The sequence below is a fragment of the Typha angustifolia genome, chromosome 6, assembly GCF_048772165.1.
Source record: "Typha angustifolia cultivar Huaian chromosome 6, ASM4877216v1, whole genome shotgun sequence".
NCBI classification, from domain to species: domain Eukaryota; kingdom Viridiplantae; phylum Streptophyta; class Magnoliopsida; order Poales; family Typhaceae; genus Typha; species Typha angustifolia.
Window position 1 is genome coordinate 10115288 of NC_133244.1, and position 20764 is coordinate 10136051.

At 38.6% G+C, this 20764-nt stretch overlaps 5 protein-coding genes and 1 long non-coding RNA gene across 7 annotated transcripts; 3 read left to right on the forward strand and 3 right to left on the reverse strand.

Annotated features, from left to right (window-relative positions):
* Positions 1–209: 209 nt before the first annotated feature.
* LOC140761218 (probable NAD(P)H dehydrogenase (quinone) FQR1-like 1) lies at positions 210–3297 on the reverse strand. Its single transcript, XM_073098465.1, has 4 exons — positions 3142–3297; positions 1762–1855; positions 1090–1352; positions 210–615 (listed from the first exon to the last, which is right to left on the reverse strand). Exons 1-4 carry the CDS (start codon positions 3162–3164, stop codon positions 384–386), a joined length of 612 nt encoding a protein of 203 aa, XP_072954566.1. The 5' UTR covers positions 3165–3297; the 3' UTR covers positions 210–383.
* Positions 3298–5063: 1766 nt separating this feature from the next.
* Positions 5064–8972, reverse strand: LOC140761340 (U-box domain-containing protein 8). The gene has a single exon (XM_073098619.1). The coding sequence runs from the start codon at positions 8691–8693 to the stop codon at positions 7578–7580; it is 1116 nt and encodes a 371-aa protein (XP_072954720.1). The 5' UTR covers positions 8694–8972; the 3' UTR covers positions 5064–7577.
* A 4242-nt stretch (positions 8973–13214) lies between these two features.
* LOC140761326 (calcium-binding protein KIC-like) lies at positions 13215–13571 on the forward strand. Its single transcript, XM_073098603.1, has one exon. The coding sequence runs from the start codon at positions 13215–13217 to the stop codon at positions 13569–13571; it is 357 nt and encodes a 118-aa protein (XP_072954704.1).
* A 1-nt stretch (position 13572) lies between these two features.
* LOC140761008 (uncharacterized) lies at positions 13573–15677 on the forward strand. The gene is made up of 2 exons (XR_012104528.1): positions 13573–14730; positions 14826–15677. It is a non-coding gene; the product is annotated as an uncharacterized lncRNA (long non-coding RNA).
* On the reverse strand, positions 15571–19747 carry LOC140761005 (cysteine-rich receptor-like protein kinase 10). 2 transcript variants are annotated; one of them, XM_073098163.1, is made up of 7 exons: positions 19610–19746; positions 17922–18013; positions 17365–17570; positions 17068–17278; positions 16491–16728; positions 16149–16299; positions 15571–16045 (listed from the first exon to the last, which is right to left on the reverse strand). In XM_073098163.1, exons 2-7 carry the CDS (start codon positions 17968–17970, stop codon positions 15740–15742), a joined length of 1161 nt encoding a protein of 386 aa, XP_072954264.1. In that variant the 5' UTR covers positions 17971–18013; positions 19610–19746; the 3' UTR covers positions 15571–15739. The 2 variants fall into 2 exon arrangements, with proteins under 2 accessions (XP_072954264.1, XP_072954265.1); XM_073098164.1 differs by lacking the exon at positions 17922–18013 and having other exon boundaries at positions 15572–16045; positions 19610–19747.
* On the forward strand, positions 19091–20098 carry LOC140761007 (calcium-binding protein PBP1-like). The gene has a single exon (XM_073098165.1). It carries the CDS (start codon positions 19567–19569, stop codon positions 19930–19932), a length of 366 nt encoding a protein of 121 aa, XP_072954266.1. The 5' UTR covers positions 19091–19566; the 3' UTR covers positions 19933–20098.
* The last annotated feature ends 666 nt before the right edge of the window (positions 20099–20764 follow it).

Genomic DNA, 20764 nt, shown 5'->3' on the forward strand with positions numbered 1-20764 from the left:
TTTGAAGTTCAATCTGATCCTGACCCAATAGTCAGCGGTAGCAAAGAGGGGATTTGGAAGAAAGAATAGGGGTGAACTGGGAAAGACATACAAAATGAATCCAAACGATGGAAGAGAAGCAATTTGTTTGCTCGCTATATAAATAATAAGAGAAGAAGACTAATAGAAGATGTACGGAAAAAATATGTATTGCAAATCATAGTGCTGGATTTTGCTCAATCTCGTAACCACCGAGAATCTAATTTTGAAGCATCAGAGAGATGTCGATTTGAAAGCCATTATAACAACAGTACATGACAAAGCTTAATGGATACAATAATCAAAGAGAAGCTAACAATGTATCTGAAAGTGCATCAGATTGCAAACATGTTCTAATTTGATGATCAAGATGAACCCTTGAGCTTCTTGGCAATCCCAGCAAAATACTTTCCCTGATGGAAGGCTTGCCCCAGTTCAAGCTCAGAAGGAAGTCTAGATCCATCCCCAGCATATGTGCCCGCCCCATAAGGGGAGCCACCCTTCACCTTTTCCATCTCAAACATTCCAGCCCCAAATGTGTAGCCTACTGGCACAAAAATCATCCCGTGGTGGACAAGTTGAGTTATGGCTGTCAAACTGCGAGACAAAATATATTGTTAATGAAACGTATTAAACTTGGTATAAGAATGTCATATGGTCTTCATACAAATTTAAGAAATATTTTGTAGCAACGTCCTTCAGTAAATCTTAAATCGAAGAAGCCTAGTCTCTTTCATGCCTTGGCTATGCATAAACAGTAGCTTGGGTTTTCAAAATGTTGGTGAGTTATTAAATATTAACCTATATAACTTATTACTATCAAATGGCAATTTGTTATTGGCTATTTCCAACTAATAATACAAGCAAACAAAACCACTATTATGTTGACTAGATTTTATAATTAACATTCTTAAATTTGTGGTCACCAATCATATTTCGAGGAATAAGTTGGTATTTGCAATTTGCAGATGCTTTTGAGATCAGGAAATTACTCCACTTCAGAAAAACCAAGATTAAGAATTAAGATGTTGACTTAAGCAATAAAAGCAAGAAGACTATAAGAGCACTTACGGAGTGGTTTCTTGACCACCGCCCTGGGATCCAGTGCTATAGAAGATCCCAGCAGGTTTGCCTGCAAGCTGCTGTGTTCTCCAGAGTCCACCAGTTGCATCTATGAATGCTTTGAATTGTGCAGCCATCATTCCAAATCTAGTTGGAAACCCAAAGATGATGCCATCAGCCTCAGCAAGCTCATTCGGAGAGATGATTGGCACATCACTCTTCGGAGGTGCACCCATTTTCCCAAGGACTTCTTCAGGGAGAGTCTCTGGGACCTGTTCAATCAAAATAGAAAGCATAACCAAATTGATGAGAAGGACAGGAAGTGGACTATATCACTATTTCCTAAGTAGCCTATGTTCTGCATCAATATGTTGACAATATCTAGTAATTTCAGAGCAACCAGATCTCTCCTGTAGAGAAATTGCCTATGTGGTGTTCCTAAACAAAAATAGCAGGGTAGTCATACATTTGGACATAAGCACTACCTTTGCCAGTAAAGCCAGGATGTGATATGTTTCTAACATAGTTTAGATAATCAGAGTGGAATAATATCTCAATACAGCATAACTGAATAACTAATTGATGTGTAGCAGAAAATTTAAATATATACGAGTCATACGTTCTGTTTTGAACATGGTTGTCAATGCTTAATCCAGCATATTTAATTTGAATCGAAATTACCTGCCAGAGTTTAGCTTCAACACCTTCTACAGATGAAGCACCATTCTTTATTTCTTCTGCTAGCTTCTCAACATGCCCGTACATAGAATAGTACCTGCATGACTCATAAAATTTATTTTACATTGATGAGGTTTAGAAGAACAGCAAATAATACAGAGTGTCATCAAATATTCTAACTGCAACATCTAGAAGCAGCAAGACAGTATTATTTTGTGCATTAGCAGTTCACCAGATGAATTATGATAAAAAGAAAATGTAGGTGACATAACCATAGCAGAAAATAGAGTTGCAACTTTAAAAAAGTTTATTTGGTGATTGACAGGGAAACACAACAACTTAAACATTACTCATCACTCTGATATATATATTACTTGTACAAAGTCTAGTAGTAGAAAAAAAAAAAATTGAATTGGTCAACCAGACAGTACTGAGCTTAATCAAAAAGTAAAGGTGAGCCAGGCCAGGAGGCAACTAATGATGAAACTGTCTGCAAAATGAATGTCTTTGGTTTGGCTCATGATATGAGATGAAAAGAGAAGAAAATCAAGAAAAGAATTTGTGGAAACATACATTGCCATCTTAACTTGATAATTGGCATTGGATGCTTAGTTGTTGTTGTTGCCGCTGCAACTTGATACACATATGCTAATCAAGACTAAAATAATATGGTTCAGAAACAAGAACTACGACTCAAACTGAAAAGAAGAAACACACAATGTCTTCGAATAAGAATAGGCTGACTGATTGTCTAGTAAGCCTACTAATTTGGTGCTACCGTTCTAAATAGATATCACACAAAAAATAATATCAATATCTAGGTCAACATAAGCTATTTGAGCAAGGATTTCGAGTAAGATATTAATAAACTACCATCATTTGTAGATGGGCAGACATAAACACTGAGTCACAAATGAGACAAGCAGCACAAATAAAAGGGAAAACTTTCCATCTCTTTCTTTCTGCGCACATACTTGGGCAAAATACCACCGTTTAAATGGGCCAAAAGTTGATGGATCTAAACCATTAGAAAGCTATTAACATGATAATTTACGCAGGGAAACATGAAGGACAACAACACTCCACAATTACAAGACGATGGAACCGAATGGTTCAAGTAAGAAGCCCATCCGGACAGCCAGATCGACCAATTGAATCAGAATGCAGCAATCTCACAACGATTAGAAAACGAAATGAAATGCCTCAAACAACAATTGATCTAATAACCCCCATAAATAAATATTCACCAATACTCCCACGAACGAGCAGTGATCAATCTCAATTTCATCGATTCTCTTCAAGAAAATGTCCGACAAAAAAAAAACAAAAACAGAAACAAAGGAAGAATAAGATAAGGGGTTACGAGATTAGAGCAATGCTTACACTATATAGATCTTCGTCGCCATTATTGGAGTCTTCGGATCTTTCAGACTAGAGAGAGAGCGAGGAGGAGGAGGAAAGAGAGAGATCTTTAATCTTCGTTTTGGTTTTTGGGCTGTTGGGTTATGTGTATTTATAGAGAGTGCGAGAGCCAGCGAGGCTGTCCTCGAAATTGGTGAACTCTTTCAATTTCATTGTGTCAAATTATATATATATATATTTATATTTGAGGCCCTAAAAAATCCAAGTAGTAAAACAGCGTGACCGGCTTATGACCGTGACAGTTGATGTCATGGCTATCATCATCACTACCCAAAGGAAAGAAAAGTAACTCAACTCAAGGAAGAAGCTGGACGGCTTTTGATGACACCTGATCCTTTCAAGATTCGGGATTGATGATTGAAATTGGTTCACGTTCACGTGAATTATATTATCTTCCAGCATCCCAGCATTCCCCCTATTCCGCAGAATGAGTCAGAGAGAGAGAGAGAGTCTGACGGCACGTTAGCATTAGAAGAGAATGGAAGAAGAAGATGACGATGGTAATGGTAATGGTAATGGTAACGGCATATCATCATCAATTCTTTCTACATTTATAAATTTGAGTCGCGTCTAACGTGGTAATATAATTGACCACGTTCATCAGAGAAGCACCAGTCTTAGCGAGCGACTGCAGCACCGATTCTGACGGTCCGAGATCTGAAATAAAGTGTATCTTAATTCAAAAAGAGTTGTATGGGATGGCCATGCCATGGCCACATACACACACTCCCAAGTCTCTTTCTCTACGTAAAAGCCCACTACGTAACGCCAGCGTAGAATGACGAGGGATTACGAATAGCTTACGCACAGGCACAATCATTATTACATCGAGCCTTTTCTTTTCTTTTCTTTTCTTTTTATTATTATTTTTTTTAAAAAAAAAGAAAGAAAAGAAAAAAAAAAAAAAAAAAGAGCTGCTATTCAGCTAAGATATACTCGAAAGGTCAAAACATGATTACGGAAAAGAATTCCAGATTTTATTTTGTTTCTGCAATAATAATGGCAAGAATATTACAATACAGAGAGCAATATAACCCAAATCAAAGAAAGAGCTTTCTCAAAGTTCCTGGCTTATATTTGATTTTCCTTTCTGGTCTCTCAGTATATCAATAAATTCACAGTTTACATAAAATTGTCAATTTCCCATCTTCCAAATTGAAAGATAAATAATTTACATTCTAATAAAGGAAAAGTTTAGGAGACTAACGCCATCCAAGCTGTAAAAAAGAAAAACATATTTCTTTCAACATATTCATGTATGAGTCGAGTCCCCAAGAATTCATCCAGAAAAATGTTGTTCTTTAACAAATTAGCAACATCACCTGGAATTAATGGTGACCCACGCCTGCTTATTTACACAAAACAAGATCTTTTGAAATATTATTCTAATCTAATATTAAACTACGGTTTGATGCTGAGGCAGTAGATCTCAAGTTCAGCAGATGATATGCAACAAGCATCAAGTAGCAATATTTAGGACAATGTTTTGATCATAATGGATATAGTAAATCAGAAAAAAAATGAGCTTCTAGGAGATTCAGAGCCTTTCTTACTGAAACCTGCAGGGCAACCTTACATCAAAGCAGGCTTTGTTTCCTTCAAACATGAGTAGAAACGAAAGCAGGTGGATGTTGTAAACGAGGGCAGTACATACAATAGAGACTAACAAACAACAATAGCAGAGTATAAGTAACAAAGTACAAGTTCACAACAACTCCTGGTACTTCCTGAATCCATACATGGACAGCGAAGCGTTCATTTCTTTCCTTGCCATTTCCATAAGCTTATCATTTTAAGGGACCAGAAAGAATGTAAGTATTGGCCCCCCAAGTTGTTTTTTTGATAGGCACCTTAGAAGGAAACCTTTTATACATGAAGTCATAGACAGGTTAGCTACTATGATTCTCAGAAGCATCCAAAAACCAAATGATAAAAACAGGTAAGCAATCTCTTGATCTCTTCTATCAATTTGCAATTCAGCTCTTCCATTTCAAAACTTCTACAAAGGTCTAACTTCATACAAGCATGTGGCACCAAAAGTATATTACGCACAACCACAAATGGAAAATGGTAATACTGAATTATGTTGAATGAGCCAACTGTGCCAAGGATTTATGACATATCAGGCTTAATCAATAGAAAGAAGATAACAGGACCTAATCTGAATTCTGAAGTAAACCTAAAACATAGTAATTAATGTGCTACTATAGTTGTAAGAAAATTGCTGTTCATCTAAAAATCCTGCCCTCAAGACTGTAACTGATGTTTCTGAATCAACCAAATATGCAAGGAAAGGAATGGAATCTTTCCGACTAACATAATTTAGGTTTCTATGAATTATTGAACATTGAATTTTGAACACTCAAAACTAGTTTAAAATTTGATAAATAGACACTCGTCGACATGTATAGAAGCAGATCAGTCCTAAAATTTGAATGCCAGTTTAATTGAACTGGCATGTATTGAAGCACATCAGTGCTGAAGTGGAGTAGAAGAAGGCCTGTGAATTTAAGCAGGGCCAAGTTTTTTCTTGGCACTTTTCCATGGCCAAGATGGTGTTCAACTCATAACTAGAAGAACAGAAAGTTAGAACTGATCCCTGAAAAGAATAAAGCAAGGGTAGGTTTTCCATGGTTGGTTCTCATCAAAAGACATGACCCTATATCAAAGGAGATTGACCTATTAAAACTCTCATCCCAGATCAGCCATATTCATCCTCTCCTTATACCCAGCCATGATTATAGATTAAATCTCGTAAAACCTTCCTGTTGTTATATCAGCGCTCATATTTCTGTCATAGTAGAGAAGATGAAGATAAGCATCTCAGCGTGATCATTTAATGAGGGTGAACTAATCACTCTACCCAGAGAAGATTATTTTGAGAAATTACTTGCTTTGTGTAATGATCAGGAGTGCATTAAATTAAAGCAGGACTTTTCATAATTGGTCAAAACTGACTTAAAAACTTGTTTACTTCACAAAAATAACAGAAATTTGTCCCACGTAATTTATTGGGACATGTTTTTCGAATCAAATCTTAACCAATTGAAATGGCCACAACATACATGCCACAAGATCTCAGACCGGTAACTACCTTCCTAAACGGGGTACAACAGAGAAAATCACAACGTCGATACATTACAAGACTGTGACAACCAACAAAAAGCTTCATCTGGTCTGTTCACTTGCATTTGTTAACGTTGTTCACAGATGCTACAGTATCATAGTATAGGAAGACAGTAAATGAGGCTTGCAGCAATAGCTGCCTGCCTCTCTGTGAAAAACATTCACAGGGTGCACCCCACAACACAAGAACTACTAAGCAGATTCCTATACTCTTCCCAATATCTTTTTCATCATATTATTTTCTCATCATTCCTTTGAAACTTAAAAGGATATCTTTTGAAGATGCTTTCCAATGATTGGCTTTCTGTTTTCAATTATATTACAGATTCTCAAACCAAAACTCAGTGCTCTCACTGTCTTATATATCAACTTTTTCTTGTCTTAAAATACTAATCAAAAGTTGCTTCAAACTGATGCATTTGCATCTTTTCTTTGTAATGACATAAGGAAACTAAAAGCATCCGTTCAACTATTTTCCAAATTATTCTATTTCTCAACATGAGGAAATAATATCTAGTAATCCGTGAAATATGTTTTTTTCAAGCACAACTTGTTGACCACGCACAATTTCTGTGTACGAGTCTTTCCTTCACTCAATTCAGGCATACATTTTCAGATATTCTTTATCTAAACAATAATAATCTAGTTCACTTATCAGGAACGAGCAAATAAGTCAGAAACCAGCTTTACCAACAGGTTTGCACAAACAAAGAGATATTAAATAACCAAGTTCACATGAAAACGGAAAACAAAGAATTGATCAAATTGTTTTACTTAAACATGAATAAAATGAAACAACAAAAGAAATTCTGAAACTGATGATTCTTAAATGGAAAGGAGAAATTCAGCGTTTGACACTAAGTGTGCACGTCAAATACAATTAATATTCAAGTTTAAGCCATTTCTAGAAAAAAGAAAATAATGTCCTACTAACCAAATGCATTAAAGTATAAATACTATCAATGCGAGGCATCAAAAGCACTTGAACTACATATCAGAAATATCATATGGGACTTGATTTCAGTTTGAACAGTTACAGATCAGTTAACAAGTTTCATACTTTCCTATATGAACAGCACTACTTATTCCCATTTTACAGAACTAGCCGAAAAGTGCTTCCCAGAAAAGGGCAGAAAGAGAAATGATCTTTCTTTTTACAACAGTCGGGCAACTATAGCTGAAAGAGAGGAAGAAAAGAAACTTCACACAGCTCCACTCACCTGTATCAGCTGATTCGAAGCAAAATTTCAACGAAGCAAGCGAAATCCATCTCACACAGAGCATCCCAATTGCGTCTTCTGAAGAGTTCGAGCCAAAGTTACGGCGTTCTTCCCAATCTTTCCATTTTCATGACCTAACAAAGGCAAGCAGAGGTCCAAAGCTCCCTCCTTTATTGCCTGCAAGGCCATGTCTTTGTTATCCGAGCACATCAAATTCAAAGCCAGAAGCGCATGTTCGACCCCTCTCGAGCTTCCAACTCTTAAAACCGCAGTTAAAACTCTTACAAAACCATCGAGTTTTCTAATCTCCTGCCTCCCCTCTTGACATTTGGCGACGAGACCCAATACTTGGACGGCCCTCTCGGAGCCTGCGCCAGCGAACTCAACGAGCGCGGGTACTGCGCCGGCGGCGACCGTTCTCCGGCGGTTCTCGGGGAACTTGCAGAGCTCGTAGAGGGCGGTGGCAGCCTCGCGCCTCTCCCGACCGCCGCCTTCCCGGAGGAGGGCCGCCAGTCCAGCGATCGCCGTCGGGTGGGCCCCGATGGTGCACTTGTTCACCTCCACCGTGGCGAGGCTGGTGAGGGTGGTGGCTGCGAGGGCGGCGGCTGCGCAGCCGGAGTTAAGCGCCGCAGCGGCGGCGTCGACGGCCCCCTCGGCGACGAGGGCGACGCGGGCGTCGTCGCCATCGAGGGTGAGGTGGAGGATGGCCCGGAGGGATAGTTCCTGGAGGTCGGGGCAGCCACGCGCGGCGGCATGACGGAGGAGGACGGCGGTGGCGCCGGAGTCCGCGACGAGGCGGCGGAAGGCGGCGCTGCGCTTCACGAGGCGGAGGACGGCGGCGAGCGAGTCGGGGTCAGAGGGAAACGAGAGGGAGGAAACGAGTTCGCGGGGAAAGGAGGAAGATGAGGATGAGGAGGAGCAAGGAGGGGATTTGGACGAAAGATTAGGGGTGAAGTGGGAGATCAAGCTGCGGAGGGCGTGGTTTGGTATCAGGGAAGGGGAGGGGGGAAGTGGGAGTTTGGTGACCGGGCAGGTGCGGTTACCGGAATCGAGCCATCGCTGGATGGAGGCGCGGTCGAAGGTGTGTCCGGAGGATAAGATCACCGGGTCGGTCATAACCTCAAGGGAGATCGGGCAACGGAAGTCGTCCGGGAACTCCACTTCCATCACTTCTTCTTCGTTTTTTTTTTTTTTTTTTTTTTCTTTTTTGTCTTTTTACTCCTCCGCCGACTTGATAAAGACGAAAGAAACCTTAGCTAGAGAGAGAGAGAAGGATAATTTGGGTTTCGTGAGGGGTTTCCTTCTTGGGAAGCAGAGAGAGGAGGAAGGAGAAGAAGGATCGAGGAAATTTTGTCTTGTACCGGAAATACCCTTCTCTTTGTGGTGGTGACGGTGGTTTGTGAGAACTGAGAGAAGAAAGCGTGTGGGACTCCGTCTAACCAACCGGGGACGGGGTTTAAGACCTTCAGTGGGATGTTTAATTTTGGACGAGAACGGTAGTTGGTCACCCCTGTGAGAATAAAGAGCTCTGTCACCTCGTATTTCCGCGTAGCACTAGCACGTTTTTGACTTGGACATGCATAATTAGTAGGGGTTTTTTTTTCTCTTTTAATTAATTATGTTTCACACCCCCTAAACTACTAGTCAGTTTAATAAACATCCTTAAATTTATTTATAGAATTTTATTTTTCTATGACCAGTGAAAAGCTAATATCTCTTTTGCATTGCCGTGATCGAAGACGATGAACAAAAAGTAAAGTAAAAGTAAAATTAAGAAAATAAAATTTGTCTTTAAAAAATAATAGTTTAGGAGTGAGATGATTATAACCAAAAAAAAAAAAAAACTATTTGAAGAGAGTAATATTTAAAAGTGAGGAATAGTTGAGAAGCAAATCATCGTCCTGTCTAACTCAAAACCATGAGCAGGATTTATGAATGGCTAACTTGTAAGTTAATTGTTGACCCACATGCTTTGCAAATAAAATATGGCGTGATCTTAATAAGAAATGTTTAGTTGTTGTTGGCGTTGTTGTTACAATTTGAAACAAGCAATGAGCTTAACAAGAGGGGGGATGTGGTCACCGCCTCCTTCACGGATTCAGCGTGCGATGGGGAGAGACGCGTGGACTGCTTCTAGTTCAGGAGAGAGAAGAAGAAGAAGGCCAGTTTTTACTTTACACTGATTTGTTTTTAATTAAGCAGTAAATGATGGCGTCAACGGCTACTTTGGGTTGGGTTGGGTGGGGTGGGGGAGAAGCAAACACCTCCTCTCAATTAAATTAAATTAATTAACTTTAATAAAATTGAATGGCTCATGGCATGGCTGGCTGCCTGCTTGCTTACTTGCCCATCTATCTCCTCCTCATTAAAGCCTCTGGATAAAGATGACGAGATAAGACCTCACCAAGAACCCAAACTGATGGTCCATGCATGACCCCCCACCCCCACCCCCACCCCCACCCCTTTATGATTATCAAATGTGCTCAATATATCATCTCTATATATCTTATCATGTCGCTTTATTGGTCCCATTGATGCATAAAACATTTGTGGCAAACCAAGGATATATATTCTTCTCACAATGACCACCACCACATGAAGTATATATATATATATTTATTTATTTTTTTTCTTTTCTTCTTTGTGGTACCTAAATGGCACATAGTAATCATGCGTATCAAAGCGAGAACAGTCACCAACCCCTTTGGCCAAGTTCCCAAATACTGCAAAGTAGCCTGCTGAGCAAGAGAAGTCATTCAATGTCTTTAATCCCCTTATTCTTCTTTTTATTTTTATTTTTCTGGTTCTGGTCCTCCTCCTGATGAGAGAAAAGGGGTGTGCTTAAGAAGGGCAGTCAAAAGTAATTTAAAGCAAAATTAGTGCTGCAGTTTTATTCACTATTTATAAAAAAGAAGAAAAAAATAAATAAGAAGCCAATGAATTGCATCAGTAGATTTGAGAAGGTGTGCCAGCTGGCCATGAGAGAGACGGCGATATGACTCACTGAGAGGAGGGTGTCAGGATCATCTGCCGCCGTATAACAGCGAACCACGTCGCTGTCCAATGAGTTACGAGGGATTGGAGGGGAGTACGTCCTATCCGGATCCGATACCAATTCCAAAGACGACTACGGCAACGGGGCCGACGGGGAAACGCGGTTTTGGAGCATCATCTTACAAAAGGCCATGCCGACGTGGCTCTCGAGAACGAACCGTGCGACGGAAAATAAAAAACACTTGGCGATTGATTTGTACAAATATTTTAGGCTCCTGATTGATTAAAAGTACTTTATGTATTTAAAAAAACGACTTAATTCTTCCCTTAATCCCAATCGTTGTTATCTTATTCTCCAAGCATCCTAATTCCCACACCGCTACACCTAATGGTGCTGCCATTGTTTGAATCTCTAAGGCTAAGTACAATTATAACTTCTTCCAAACCTAACTCTATTTTTTCAACTATTGCTGCATGAGTTGAGTCATTCATTGCTTCTAATTAACATAATAATTCAATGAACTACTTTGGTGGGTTATACGTAGTAACGAATATACAATGCCGCAGTGGGAAACTAAGAGGGCCACTATGAACAGAAGGTCAAACTCAAAGAATCACGGCGTGCGTGCATGGTAGATCTAGTGATTTTGTTAATATTATTTTGACTAGCAGGTCCTCTTTAAAAGTCAAAGAGCATTTAGTACTATTGATAGGCATCCACAAATCTAAAAGTTTCAACCAAATTCCTGCAAGATTTCAACTATTTTTTTTTTTCATTTTTCCTCCTATATTAATACTAATACAGGAGCCTGAGTACATTTAGTGGACTAAATGCAACGTAGTAGGTGAAATGAGAGAGAGAGAAAGAGAAAACGTATAACCATATATAATAAGAGTATTATTTGCCGTAACAGTGCATTTATATATGCAAATATAAATTTTAAAAAAAAAAGTCATAAAGGGTTTTTTTTTTGACAAATATACTTCCTTTTATTCTACCTCAGTGTTGTTCAAAAGGAGATTAAAGGTCTTGAGCACTAACTAGTTGGATGACACGGGGAGATGGATTGCATTTGCTGAAAGGAAAAAGTAATTGCCTACAACCAAAGTTAATTACCATTATTAGATTACATTGTGGAGAGATGAATTATTTTTTTTTTTCTGGTCATAAAGAAACAAAAAGGCAGAGAGATAATTAGATGAGTAATTGTTGACCAATAATTGAGTGGGACAGGGGGCATTTCATTGATGGGATAAGTAGCTATGGTATACCTTATGATGATTGGACGTGATAGATGAAAAATATATATACATAATAATGCTCGTTTACTTTTGTATAGTAGAAAAGCGTCACACGTCCATCACATCCAAAGGTACATGAATCGACCCATGGCATTTTGTCCAGCAATTGAGCACGTTGAACATATCCAAAACTACATATTATGGAGAGTATGATTGTACTATGAATGGATCCAAAGAGGCGAGTGAACCTTACTAGCTTTTAATTAACGCACATAATTTATTTATTAGATCCTCGCCGGTGGAAAAACAATATTACTACACATGCAGTCTGGACCAGCCTGCAAACGCAAACAAAGTAACAACCAGTGCCTTCTCTCTCTCTCTCTCTCTCTCTCGCCTCCTCCTATTTTATCTTATTCTGGATCAAGTAACTATTAATCCTTAATTCTTCCCAGCAAGTGATCACCACTACTTCCTTGCAGCAAAATACCCAAAGCTCAGGAAGGATCTTTCTTAGGAATCCGTACGAAAAGTCATAACGTAGACAACAATCTCATAAAAAAGAATGAGGATTCTTCTTCCTATTATTTACTCAAAACTTTCTTGAAATATAATATAATTGGTACCGTGCAGCAAAGAGACAAAGTTCCCTAATGACCTGTCCATATACACTTCTCTGAGATATAAGTCTTTGCCCGGATAACAAGTCACAAGAATATAAATACCATTATTTTTATATATTAGGATTAATTATATTTTGATCTTCTGTATTATCTAATGAAATTTGTAATGAAAGAAGCTTTCGTGATATACTTAGCTAATTTAGAAGGTGCATATGCTCAAAGTGATACTAGTTGAAAGAGTCAAAAACATAATTAAGGTGAGTATTATTAATTTAATAAGTTTAGAAATAATTATTTATTAGTTAAAAGATGTTGGAAGAAGAAGAAATACAATAAGTCTCAACAAGTTGGTTGGTTATAAAGATACAGCTGCCTATCAAACATGGACGCCACGCCAGCAATGAGCTATGGCTGCTAACGAGTTGATATGACTCCCCAAGTCAGTCTCCACATAATTCCGAGGACCAACTATTACTCAATTACCACACGTCCTCCTAATCTCTCTCTTTATTATTATTATTATTATTTTCTCTCTTTTCTTTTCTAAAGATTGGGATTATTGTTTTTCTTTTTTTTTTTGCAAATCACCACCCACAAAAGGCAGAAATTATATATATTAAGACCGACCTATTTTAATTTATAATTTGATCTATTCGCACCTTCTTGGAAAGATCTTGGGGATCTTCTTCTCTCTTTCTTCCACCAGCGGAATCCTAGCCCGCTCTGTGCTGTCACCGATGGCCCCTCCCTTCCTCTTCCCCTATTTAACCCTCCTCTCCCACTTTCCCCACCTCAATATCCAAAGACCCACTTCCCCTTTCCTTCACACATGGCTCAGAGACCAGTCGAATTCGAGGATTTCCTTCCCGTCATGGCGGAGAAACTCGGAGAAGAGGGACTAATGGAGGAGCTCTGCAATGGGTTTCGTCTGTTGATGGATCCGAGGCGGGAGCTCATAACTTTCGATAGCTTGAAGCGGAACTCGGCGTTGTTGGGGCTCGAGGGCTTGGGGGACGATGAGTTGAGAGGAATGCTGACGGAGGGAGACCTCGACGGGGATGGGGCTCTGAACGAGAAGGAGTTCTGCGTGTTGATGGTGAGGCTGAGTCCGGAGTTGATGGAGGGCCCAAGGAGGTGGCTTGATGAGGGTTTCAGGCAAGTGTTTGGTGTGGGTTTCATGAGCTGACCTATTCTTCTTTCTTCTTTCTTCTTTCTTCTTTCTTCTTTTTCTTTTATGTAATGAAACGGGAGGAATCCGGGGGGCGTATGAGATGATCCGTCGACTGATTTGGTTGATGGGTTTTGATGTTCATGCTATACATTAATTGGAAACCGGAACAAAAATTTCACAGAAATGCAACTCTTTGGATGTCTCTTTTGATGTTTATGTGAAATCTGGTCGAATAATTTAATTGGGAATGCGAATAAAATTATGGTTTTGTAGTGAAATTACGACATACAAATCATTGTTGGATGTGATGATGTTTCTCTACATATTTCCTAACCGAAGTCCTAATGCAATGGACATCTTTGTATTGGTCTTGTTGTTACTTACGTATTGCAGCCCCATAATTAAATAGGCATAATGCTAAAGGTGTGTTGGAACTTTTTCTCTTTTGATGTGATCTGGGCATTATTTGTTCTTGTTTAAGCGATGAAATCAGAGGACTGAGCAAAGGTTTTTATGGCACATTATTTCATAGTTACTTTCTCTTTTTTTGTAATTATGAAAATCTTCTGCACCTTTAGGATGTCCATCCGTAATAAGAGTGATCAAGATTCTATGTGGAAGCATAACTCTAGTATTTAGGAGCAGCAGATTGATATGGCTAACATGTTGGCGTTCTTTGAATTATTCGCTGATCAAATGAGAACAAACCTTCAAATATTTGCTTAACTTTAGGCTTATAATGAACTTTAAGTGCAGTTCGATATGTTCAATCCTAGTGGTGTTGTTAAGGAAAAAAAGAGAGCAAGTTTTCATCAAATTTGCAATTTATATCAATAGAATAGATAGCATTACCAAGATAAGATTGGTACCATACTGATGAAGTTTTTTTTTTTTTTTTTTTTCTATTCCTTGGTGCCATTACCTTGAAAGATAAGATCTCATTAGAAAATGAAATTTGTCAGTGGCTGCTACCAAGATGGTCAGCAATGTTCTTCTGCTGGATCTATTAGCAGCTACCAGAGCATATGCAACAACAAAGTATTATAATGGCATACTTGCATGGCATTGCTGTTCTTGTCTATGGTTGTCTCTCAGATGCTCATCAACTTATTTGCCCTGTTGTACCTGCTCATAGCAACCATATTGATTCAGATTCTACATATATGTTATCCTGGTAAGGGTCATCAATTAAGTAATCAAGGCTCATGTATCAAGCTCCGCCATTTTTTTATTGAAGTACTAGTTCCATTAGTTATTTCCTTGGTCCAGGTCATCACTTAAGAGAATATATTCAGTTTGCCATGTCCGTGAATCTTTCCAAAGCTAAATATTTCGGAAATTGTGGAGATGTTATTGGTGGTATTTGTTTAGCGTTCTCTTATCACTTGCGCAGAATTCCAAGAACAGCATCCTTTGTTTCTCCCTTGAGGTAACATTATGCTGCCATTCTCATTTTCAGGAATTTATCACAATGAATGTATATTTGTGTTTCAGAAATATCCTTGTTTGATCTGAGTATGTTCAAATAATTCTCTAAGAAAATGAAGATTGAGTTGTAGATCAGATCTACTTTCTATCCTTTATCTTGCAAGCAGCGCTGCAATCTTATTAGAAAAAAGGAAACAAGGTTATGGCTGCTGCTAAGTTTCCCAGCATTGTTGTTCTGCTGCATTATTATAAAATCAAACTGTATCATATGGTTTTCTTGATAGCTGTCTCTCTCTTTTAAATAGTTCCGGACCTGAAAACAAATGGATGGTGCCAGTTTTTGTCCCTAAGATGCTCAGAATTGTTCATTATTAGTTGTACTTGCTGATAGCAACCATATGAGTGCAACTGTTATGCATATCTCAAAGCCTGATCGATTTAGAAGCATAAATCAAAGCAAAGCAAAGCAATCGGGTTTCGTTGGTTCGGATCACCAGCTACTGACCTCTAATAGAAGCTAGATCGAAGACATCAGTAGTTAATATTTTGTCAAAAAATTAAAAAAAAAAAAAAAAAAAGTGTGCTTAATAGTTAATATTATAACAGCATACAAGTCAAGCAACTTGAAGGAGCTACAATACAAGCCCTCCCACCAAATCTTCAGCTACAAATTAACAACCAAGACTTGTAAATTCATAACATCTGAAGTTGGAGACTTAAACCGAACTTACTGACATATTGTGGCTTGCATGAAACTAGTTGATCTCTGTATTGGTTTTAGCGGCACCATTTGTAGAAGATGTGTCGGTGTATTCCATTGATGAGATTGAGAAGGAGGGGCTTCGTCCTCCAAAGAAAGCAGCCTGTTTTGGAGCAGGAAGAGTTGTATCACTACTCAACATTTTGACCACCAGAGACATGGTTGGCCTGTCTACTGGATACTCCTGCACACAAAGAAGTCCTATTTTGATGCATTTAAACACTTCCATCTGAGGCCATGAGTCACCTAAGGAAGGATCAACCAATTCAAGGACTCTCTTTTCCTTCCATAATGTCCATGCCTGCAAAATTAAAAACCTTTCATGTATCAGTTTTCAGATAAGCATTCCTTCTTTTCTTTTTTTCTGCATCAGTATTGAGGAAAGATATAATTCAGTGACTTACATAGCCCAAGAGGTTCAGAGCTTCATCATCGTTGAGAAATTTGTTGTTCCTCTTACCACTCACAATCTCCAGAAGCAACACACCGAAGCTGAAAACATCGGATTTTTCAGAAATTTGCCCTTCCATTGCATACTCGGGGGACATGTAGCCACTGCAATGAATTATTTTATGGCAGTTAAGTAGTGAACTTTGACACAGTAGCTCTATATACGTATGAATGATGTTTTTGAGTCACGACTCACGACAGAGCTTTTCTCTCAATCGCTGACATATCAAACCTTCAGTAAATCAATATGCTGTGGAAAATCTTTTCTGTAAGCAGTCACGTGGAATATGACTTACATTGTTCCAACAACTCTCTTTGTTGTTTCGTGATTCTGATCTCCCCCAAACATCCGTGCCATGCCAAAGTCTGATATTTTTGGGTTAAATCGGTCGTCAAGTAAAACATTACTGGCCTTCAGATCTCGATGTATTATCTTCAATCTAGAATCCCTATGCAGATAGAGCAATCCTCGAGCTATCCCTTCAATGATGTTGCAGCGCCTATTCCAGTCTAATTTCCTTCGATTGGTGTCATCTAACCAATTCGTGAATTACATTCTTATTAGGCAAACATAGAAATAGTAGATTGAAAACTACACCTAGGTTAGAGTTAGCTTCATATTGACACTGTTGTTGTATCTTTAGAAAAATTGCAGTTTCATAATATGATGAAGCATACTTTAATGCATGCTTACAACATCTTCGTGTTGGTATTCTCTTCTTTCTAACACTTTTGAGTAGTTAGGAAAGAAAGATGTTATAACGTGTCATTTTTTTGTTGTTGTTGTTGTTGTTGTTGTTGTTGTTGTTGCTAGTCATGATGTCTATGCAGAATCTTAATCTGATAGCAGATGCATAGGAGAAGAAAACCAACCAAACAGAAATGCATCTAAACTCTTGTTTGCCATGAGTTCATAGACCAACAGTTTCTCTTCTCCACAGATACAGCAACCCAAAAGCTTCACCAGATTCCTGTGTTGAAGTTTGGATATCAACTCCACCTCATTCTTGAACTCCATGGCTCCTTGTGCAGAGAGCTTGGAGAGTCTCTTTACAGCTATGTCTTGTCCATCTAAAAGACTTCCCTGGTAAAATTAAAGCATCATTTCATCGGTCAAAATGCTCATTCACTTGAGTGGGATAAGTTGTGAGCTGAAGGACATATATCTACCTTATAAACTGGACCAAATCCTCCTCGTCCAAGCTTGTTTTTGTTGTCAAAGTTGTCTGTTGCTGCTGCTATTGTTTTGAAACTAAATAGGCGTGAGTCAATACCTCCTATTTCATCTTCTATCTCATTTCCAACCATATCCCAAGATAAAGAAGAAACTGCCGCTGTTCCTTTACTGGTCGAGCCTTCCTTTTGCTTTCTGGCTCCTATAAACAGACAAAGGAATCTAGTTAGAAGAAAATAAATAAATATATAAAATTATATGATCTTTTTATATGGCGACATCTTTTCTTAGTGAAAAATTAAATCTGGGTCCCCTGCTTCTTCAAACTTTAACATTGGATTCAAAATGTCCATGTGAAAACAATTTATGGAGTGCGTACGGCGTCAGAAGCTCTCTGAGTCGGTATATTTCTTCGTTATATATATAGATATCCTCTAAAAACTATAAAATTAATGATGTTTCTTCCATACAATATAAGCATAGGATTACTCTATTTGTAATGGAAGAATGAATGAGAGAGAGTGAGAGAGAGATGGGTGTTAAATCATATTACCTCTTCGTTTTGCGATCCACTTCACCAAGAAGTAAGTGCAGAGGGACATGGTGGATCCAAAAAGACCTCAAGCTTATGCCTTTTGTTTTGCTCTTGTTTTGTAAAAGAAGATAAGAGCAATGATATCATCAACACAAGTCTTGCTAAGAAAGATCATCCATTCATTTGTCAAATATCAAATATCAAATATCAAATTTGGGGGGCTAAAGAAGGTGATGGATGCTAAAGACTAATAATAATTGACTCTAGTAATAGTGAGCAGCAGTGGATCAACACGTTCCTCATGCGTATAATAGATACCAAGAGACAAGTCAAGGATGCGACTTTAATCTAAATGACAATACCAATCTATCAACGCCGTCGTCATCACCAGGACCGAATCACAACTATAGAAATGATTTTAACTTGGCTCCTAGAGTCCTAGTCCTATATAATATATGCCATTTATCCGGGATGCCTTGGTCCATATTAAGAAAAAAAAAGGTTAAACAGCGACATGTTTCTTGTTCGGTAATCAACCTAGGAATAGGATCGAGAGTCGATGATGCCAGGCATAAGATAAGATGCCATTAATTGCTTATAGGCGAAATCTTCTTCCTTTCACACAATTGGGTTGGGTATCTCATCTACTTAGTCGGTTGTTAACATCTAATGGCTGTCTAACTAACTAAAATCCGTGGACTTTGTCAAATTCTGTCTACATTGTCGGTTCGCAAAGGTTACAATATCCGGTACTTTTTATCGCAACCTGTCTTTAATTAAAAATATTAGGAGCTAGCTAGCTTAAAAAGTAGGAATTGAGTGCTAATTTAATTTAAAGGGGAAATAAAAGGAGAGAGAGAGAGAGAGAAAAGAAAAGGAAGAGCTTATTCTCTTTTCAAATTTTGTAGAATCGACTAGGAACTTGCTAGGTTTTTGAGGGTCAAGGATATGATACGGACGGAGGAGACTAGACATAACTTTGGATTCGTTGAGGGCGGTGAAGGATACTGTGGCGCAGTGTCTCAGTTCTACAATCACTGCTAAAAGCCAACGTCATTTTGCAGCCTTTTTTTTTTTTTTTTTTTTTTTTGTGTGTGTGTGGAGATGGGGGATGCCTTCCCCCAACCAAAGCCCAACTCACACTGTAGCCTTGCCTCAGTTATATATATATATATATATATATATATATATATAAATTATTAACCACAAATCAGGAAAAAAAATAATATTATTAGTAACATGTTGGGCCTCTTTTACTCTTTTGTAATTTTGATTTTTTATTCTTTAACAAACTAGACTTTTTAAAAAGACAAAATAAAATTAAAATTTTTGTACACTAGAGGGTAGAGGGCATGCAAATGAAAGGAAAACCCAATGCAACTTCCATAGCAACTTCCTCTCAAATCCCCCGCCTACAAGCACTTTTAAAAGCTTATACACATACACACACACACGCCCCCCTTCTCTCTGTACCTTAGTTGGAGGTATCCATGGCAACTTCCATCCAACAACACCTCTTTCGATTCTTCCTCCTCTTCCTTCTTATTCTTCCATCCTATCTATATAAACCCCTCGCAACTCCCTTTCCTTTTCCAACCATTGGATATCCATTTATTAAGGAAATCGCTATCCTTTTGTTTCGGATAAGATAAGATTAATAGTAATGGCAAATGAATCATCATCCTTTGGGTTTGAGGACTATTTACCTCAGATGGCGGAGAGGCTGGGAGAGGAGGGACTGATGGAGGAGCTGTGCAAAGGGTTCCAGCTGCTGATGGATCCGAGGAGGGGTTTGATCACCTTCGAGAGCCTGAAGAGGAACGCGGCGACGTTGGGGCTCCAAGGCTTGAATGACGAGGAGCTCGTGGGGATGGTGAGGGAGGGAGACATGGATGGTGACGGTGCTCTCGACCAGATGGAGTTTTGCGTCCTCATGGTCAGGTTGAGCCCGGAGTTGATGAATGCCTCCACTGAGAGCGTCGTCGTCGGAGAAGCTCTTGACTTGTTTACCTGCTTTGGTCTTAGTTAAAATTAATCCATTCTTAATATTTTGCTTCTCGAATGGTAGGTAGGTAGGTAGGTAGGTAGGTAGGTCTAGCTTAGTTTCGCTTCTCTTCTTCTTCTTCTCCAGTTGTTGGGTGCTGTGCCTGTGTATCATATTCCCTTCAAATTTTAATTTAAGTTTGGATTTTCAATTTCCTGTTTCCTGTTTGAAAAATCAAACTCGTTTCTTTGTTAAACTTTTGGACCCTGGAGGGCTTTTATTCATTCGGCCCATGACTACTTTCCTGAAAAACAAAACAAGCCCCTTTGATATATTATGTTTTGGAGGCGGATTCTATTTCAGGCTAAATGTTATGTTAGAAGACTTCCCACTTGCCATGTCACCATCCTTGTTGGATGCATAAGAATGAGGGCGTCAAATGGATTACATATTTTTTCGCTATATCTTATTTCTAGATCCAAGTTTTCCGTGACGTGTTTAAATTGTCCATCCAATTGAACTCATTATCCTGCTAAAAATAAGGATTATTAGGGTTCTGTAATCTCTATCTGTACGTGAATACCAAGTTAATGAATGAAGATAATTTTTTTTTAATAAAATATATAAAATTGTTGTCACTATTTGATCCGTTCCAAATTATGAATAAGAATTACACTACAAATAGTCCGACCAGCCCAATCAACCCCATGCTCATTTGCCAATCCAACGTTCCCATCCCATCATCCCCAAAGTGCGTGTATGAGCGTGTCACACCCGTCTCTTTTATTTTATTTTTAAATTAAAAAAAAATGTAATTGTTCTTCTTTTTGTGTGGCTAACTACTTCGTGGGCCCGGCCCAAACCCAAAAACTTGATG

What these genes read in the sequence shown, in the direction of transcription:
- LOC140761218 (XM_073098465.1), bottom strand. Translation starts at nt 3,164, where the DNA reads ATGGCGACGAAGATCTATATAGT. An exon ending in GCGACGAAGATCTATATAGT is followed by an intron (nt 1,856 to 3,141) that starts GTAAGCATTGCT and finishes TGAGTCATGCAG; the next exon opens with GTACTATTCTATGTACGGGC. An exon ending in TTGAAGCTAAACTCTGGCAG is followed by an intron (nt 1,353 to 1,761) that starts GTAATTTCGATT and finishes TTGATTGAACAG; the next exon opens with GTCCCAGAGACTCTCCCTGA.
- LOC140761340 (XM_073098619.1), bottom strand. Translation starts at nt 8,693, where the DNA reads ATGGAAGTGGAGTTCCCGGACGACTTCCGTTGCCCGATCTCCCTTGAG.
- LOC140761326 (XM_073098603.1), top strand. Translation starts at nt 13,215, where the DNA reads ATGGCTCAGAGACCAGTCGAATTCGAGGATTTCCTTCCCGTCATGGCG.
- LOC140761005 (XM_073098163.1), bottom strand. Translation starts at nt 17,970, where the DNA reads ATGTCCCTCTGCACTTACTTCTTGGTGAAGTGGATCGCAAAACGAAGA. An exon ending in GTGGATCGCAAAACGAAGAG is followed by an intron (nt 17,571 to 17,921) that starts GTAATATGATTT and finishes GTCTGTTTATAG; the next exon opens with GAGCCAGAAAGCAAAAGGAA. An exon ending in CTCTGAACCTCTTGGGCTAT is followed by an intron (nt 16,046 to 16,148) that starts GTAAGTCACTGA and finishes TTAATTTTGCAG; the next exon opens with GCATGGACATTATGGAAGGA.
- LOC140761007 (XM_073098165.1), top strand. Translation starts at nt 19,567, where the DNA reads ATGGCAAATGAATCATCATCCTTTGGGTTTGAGGACTATTTACCTCAG.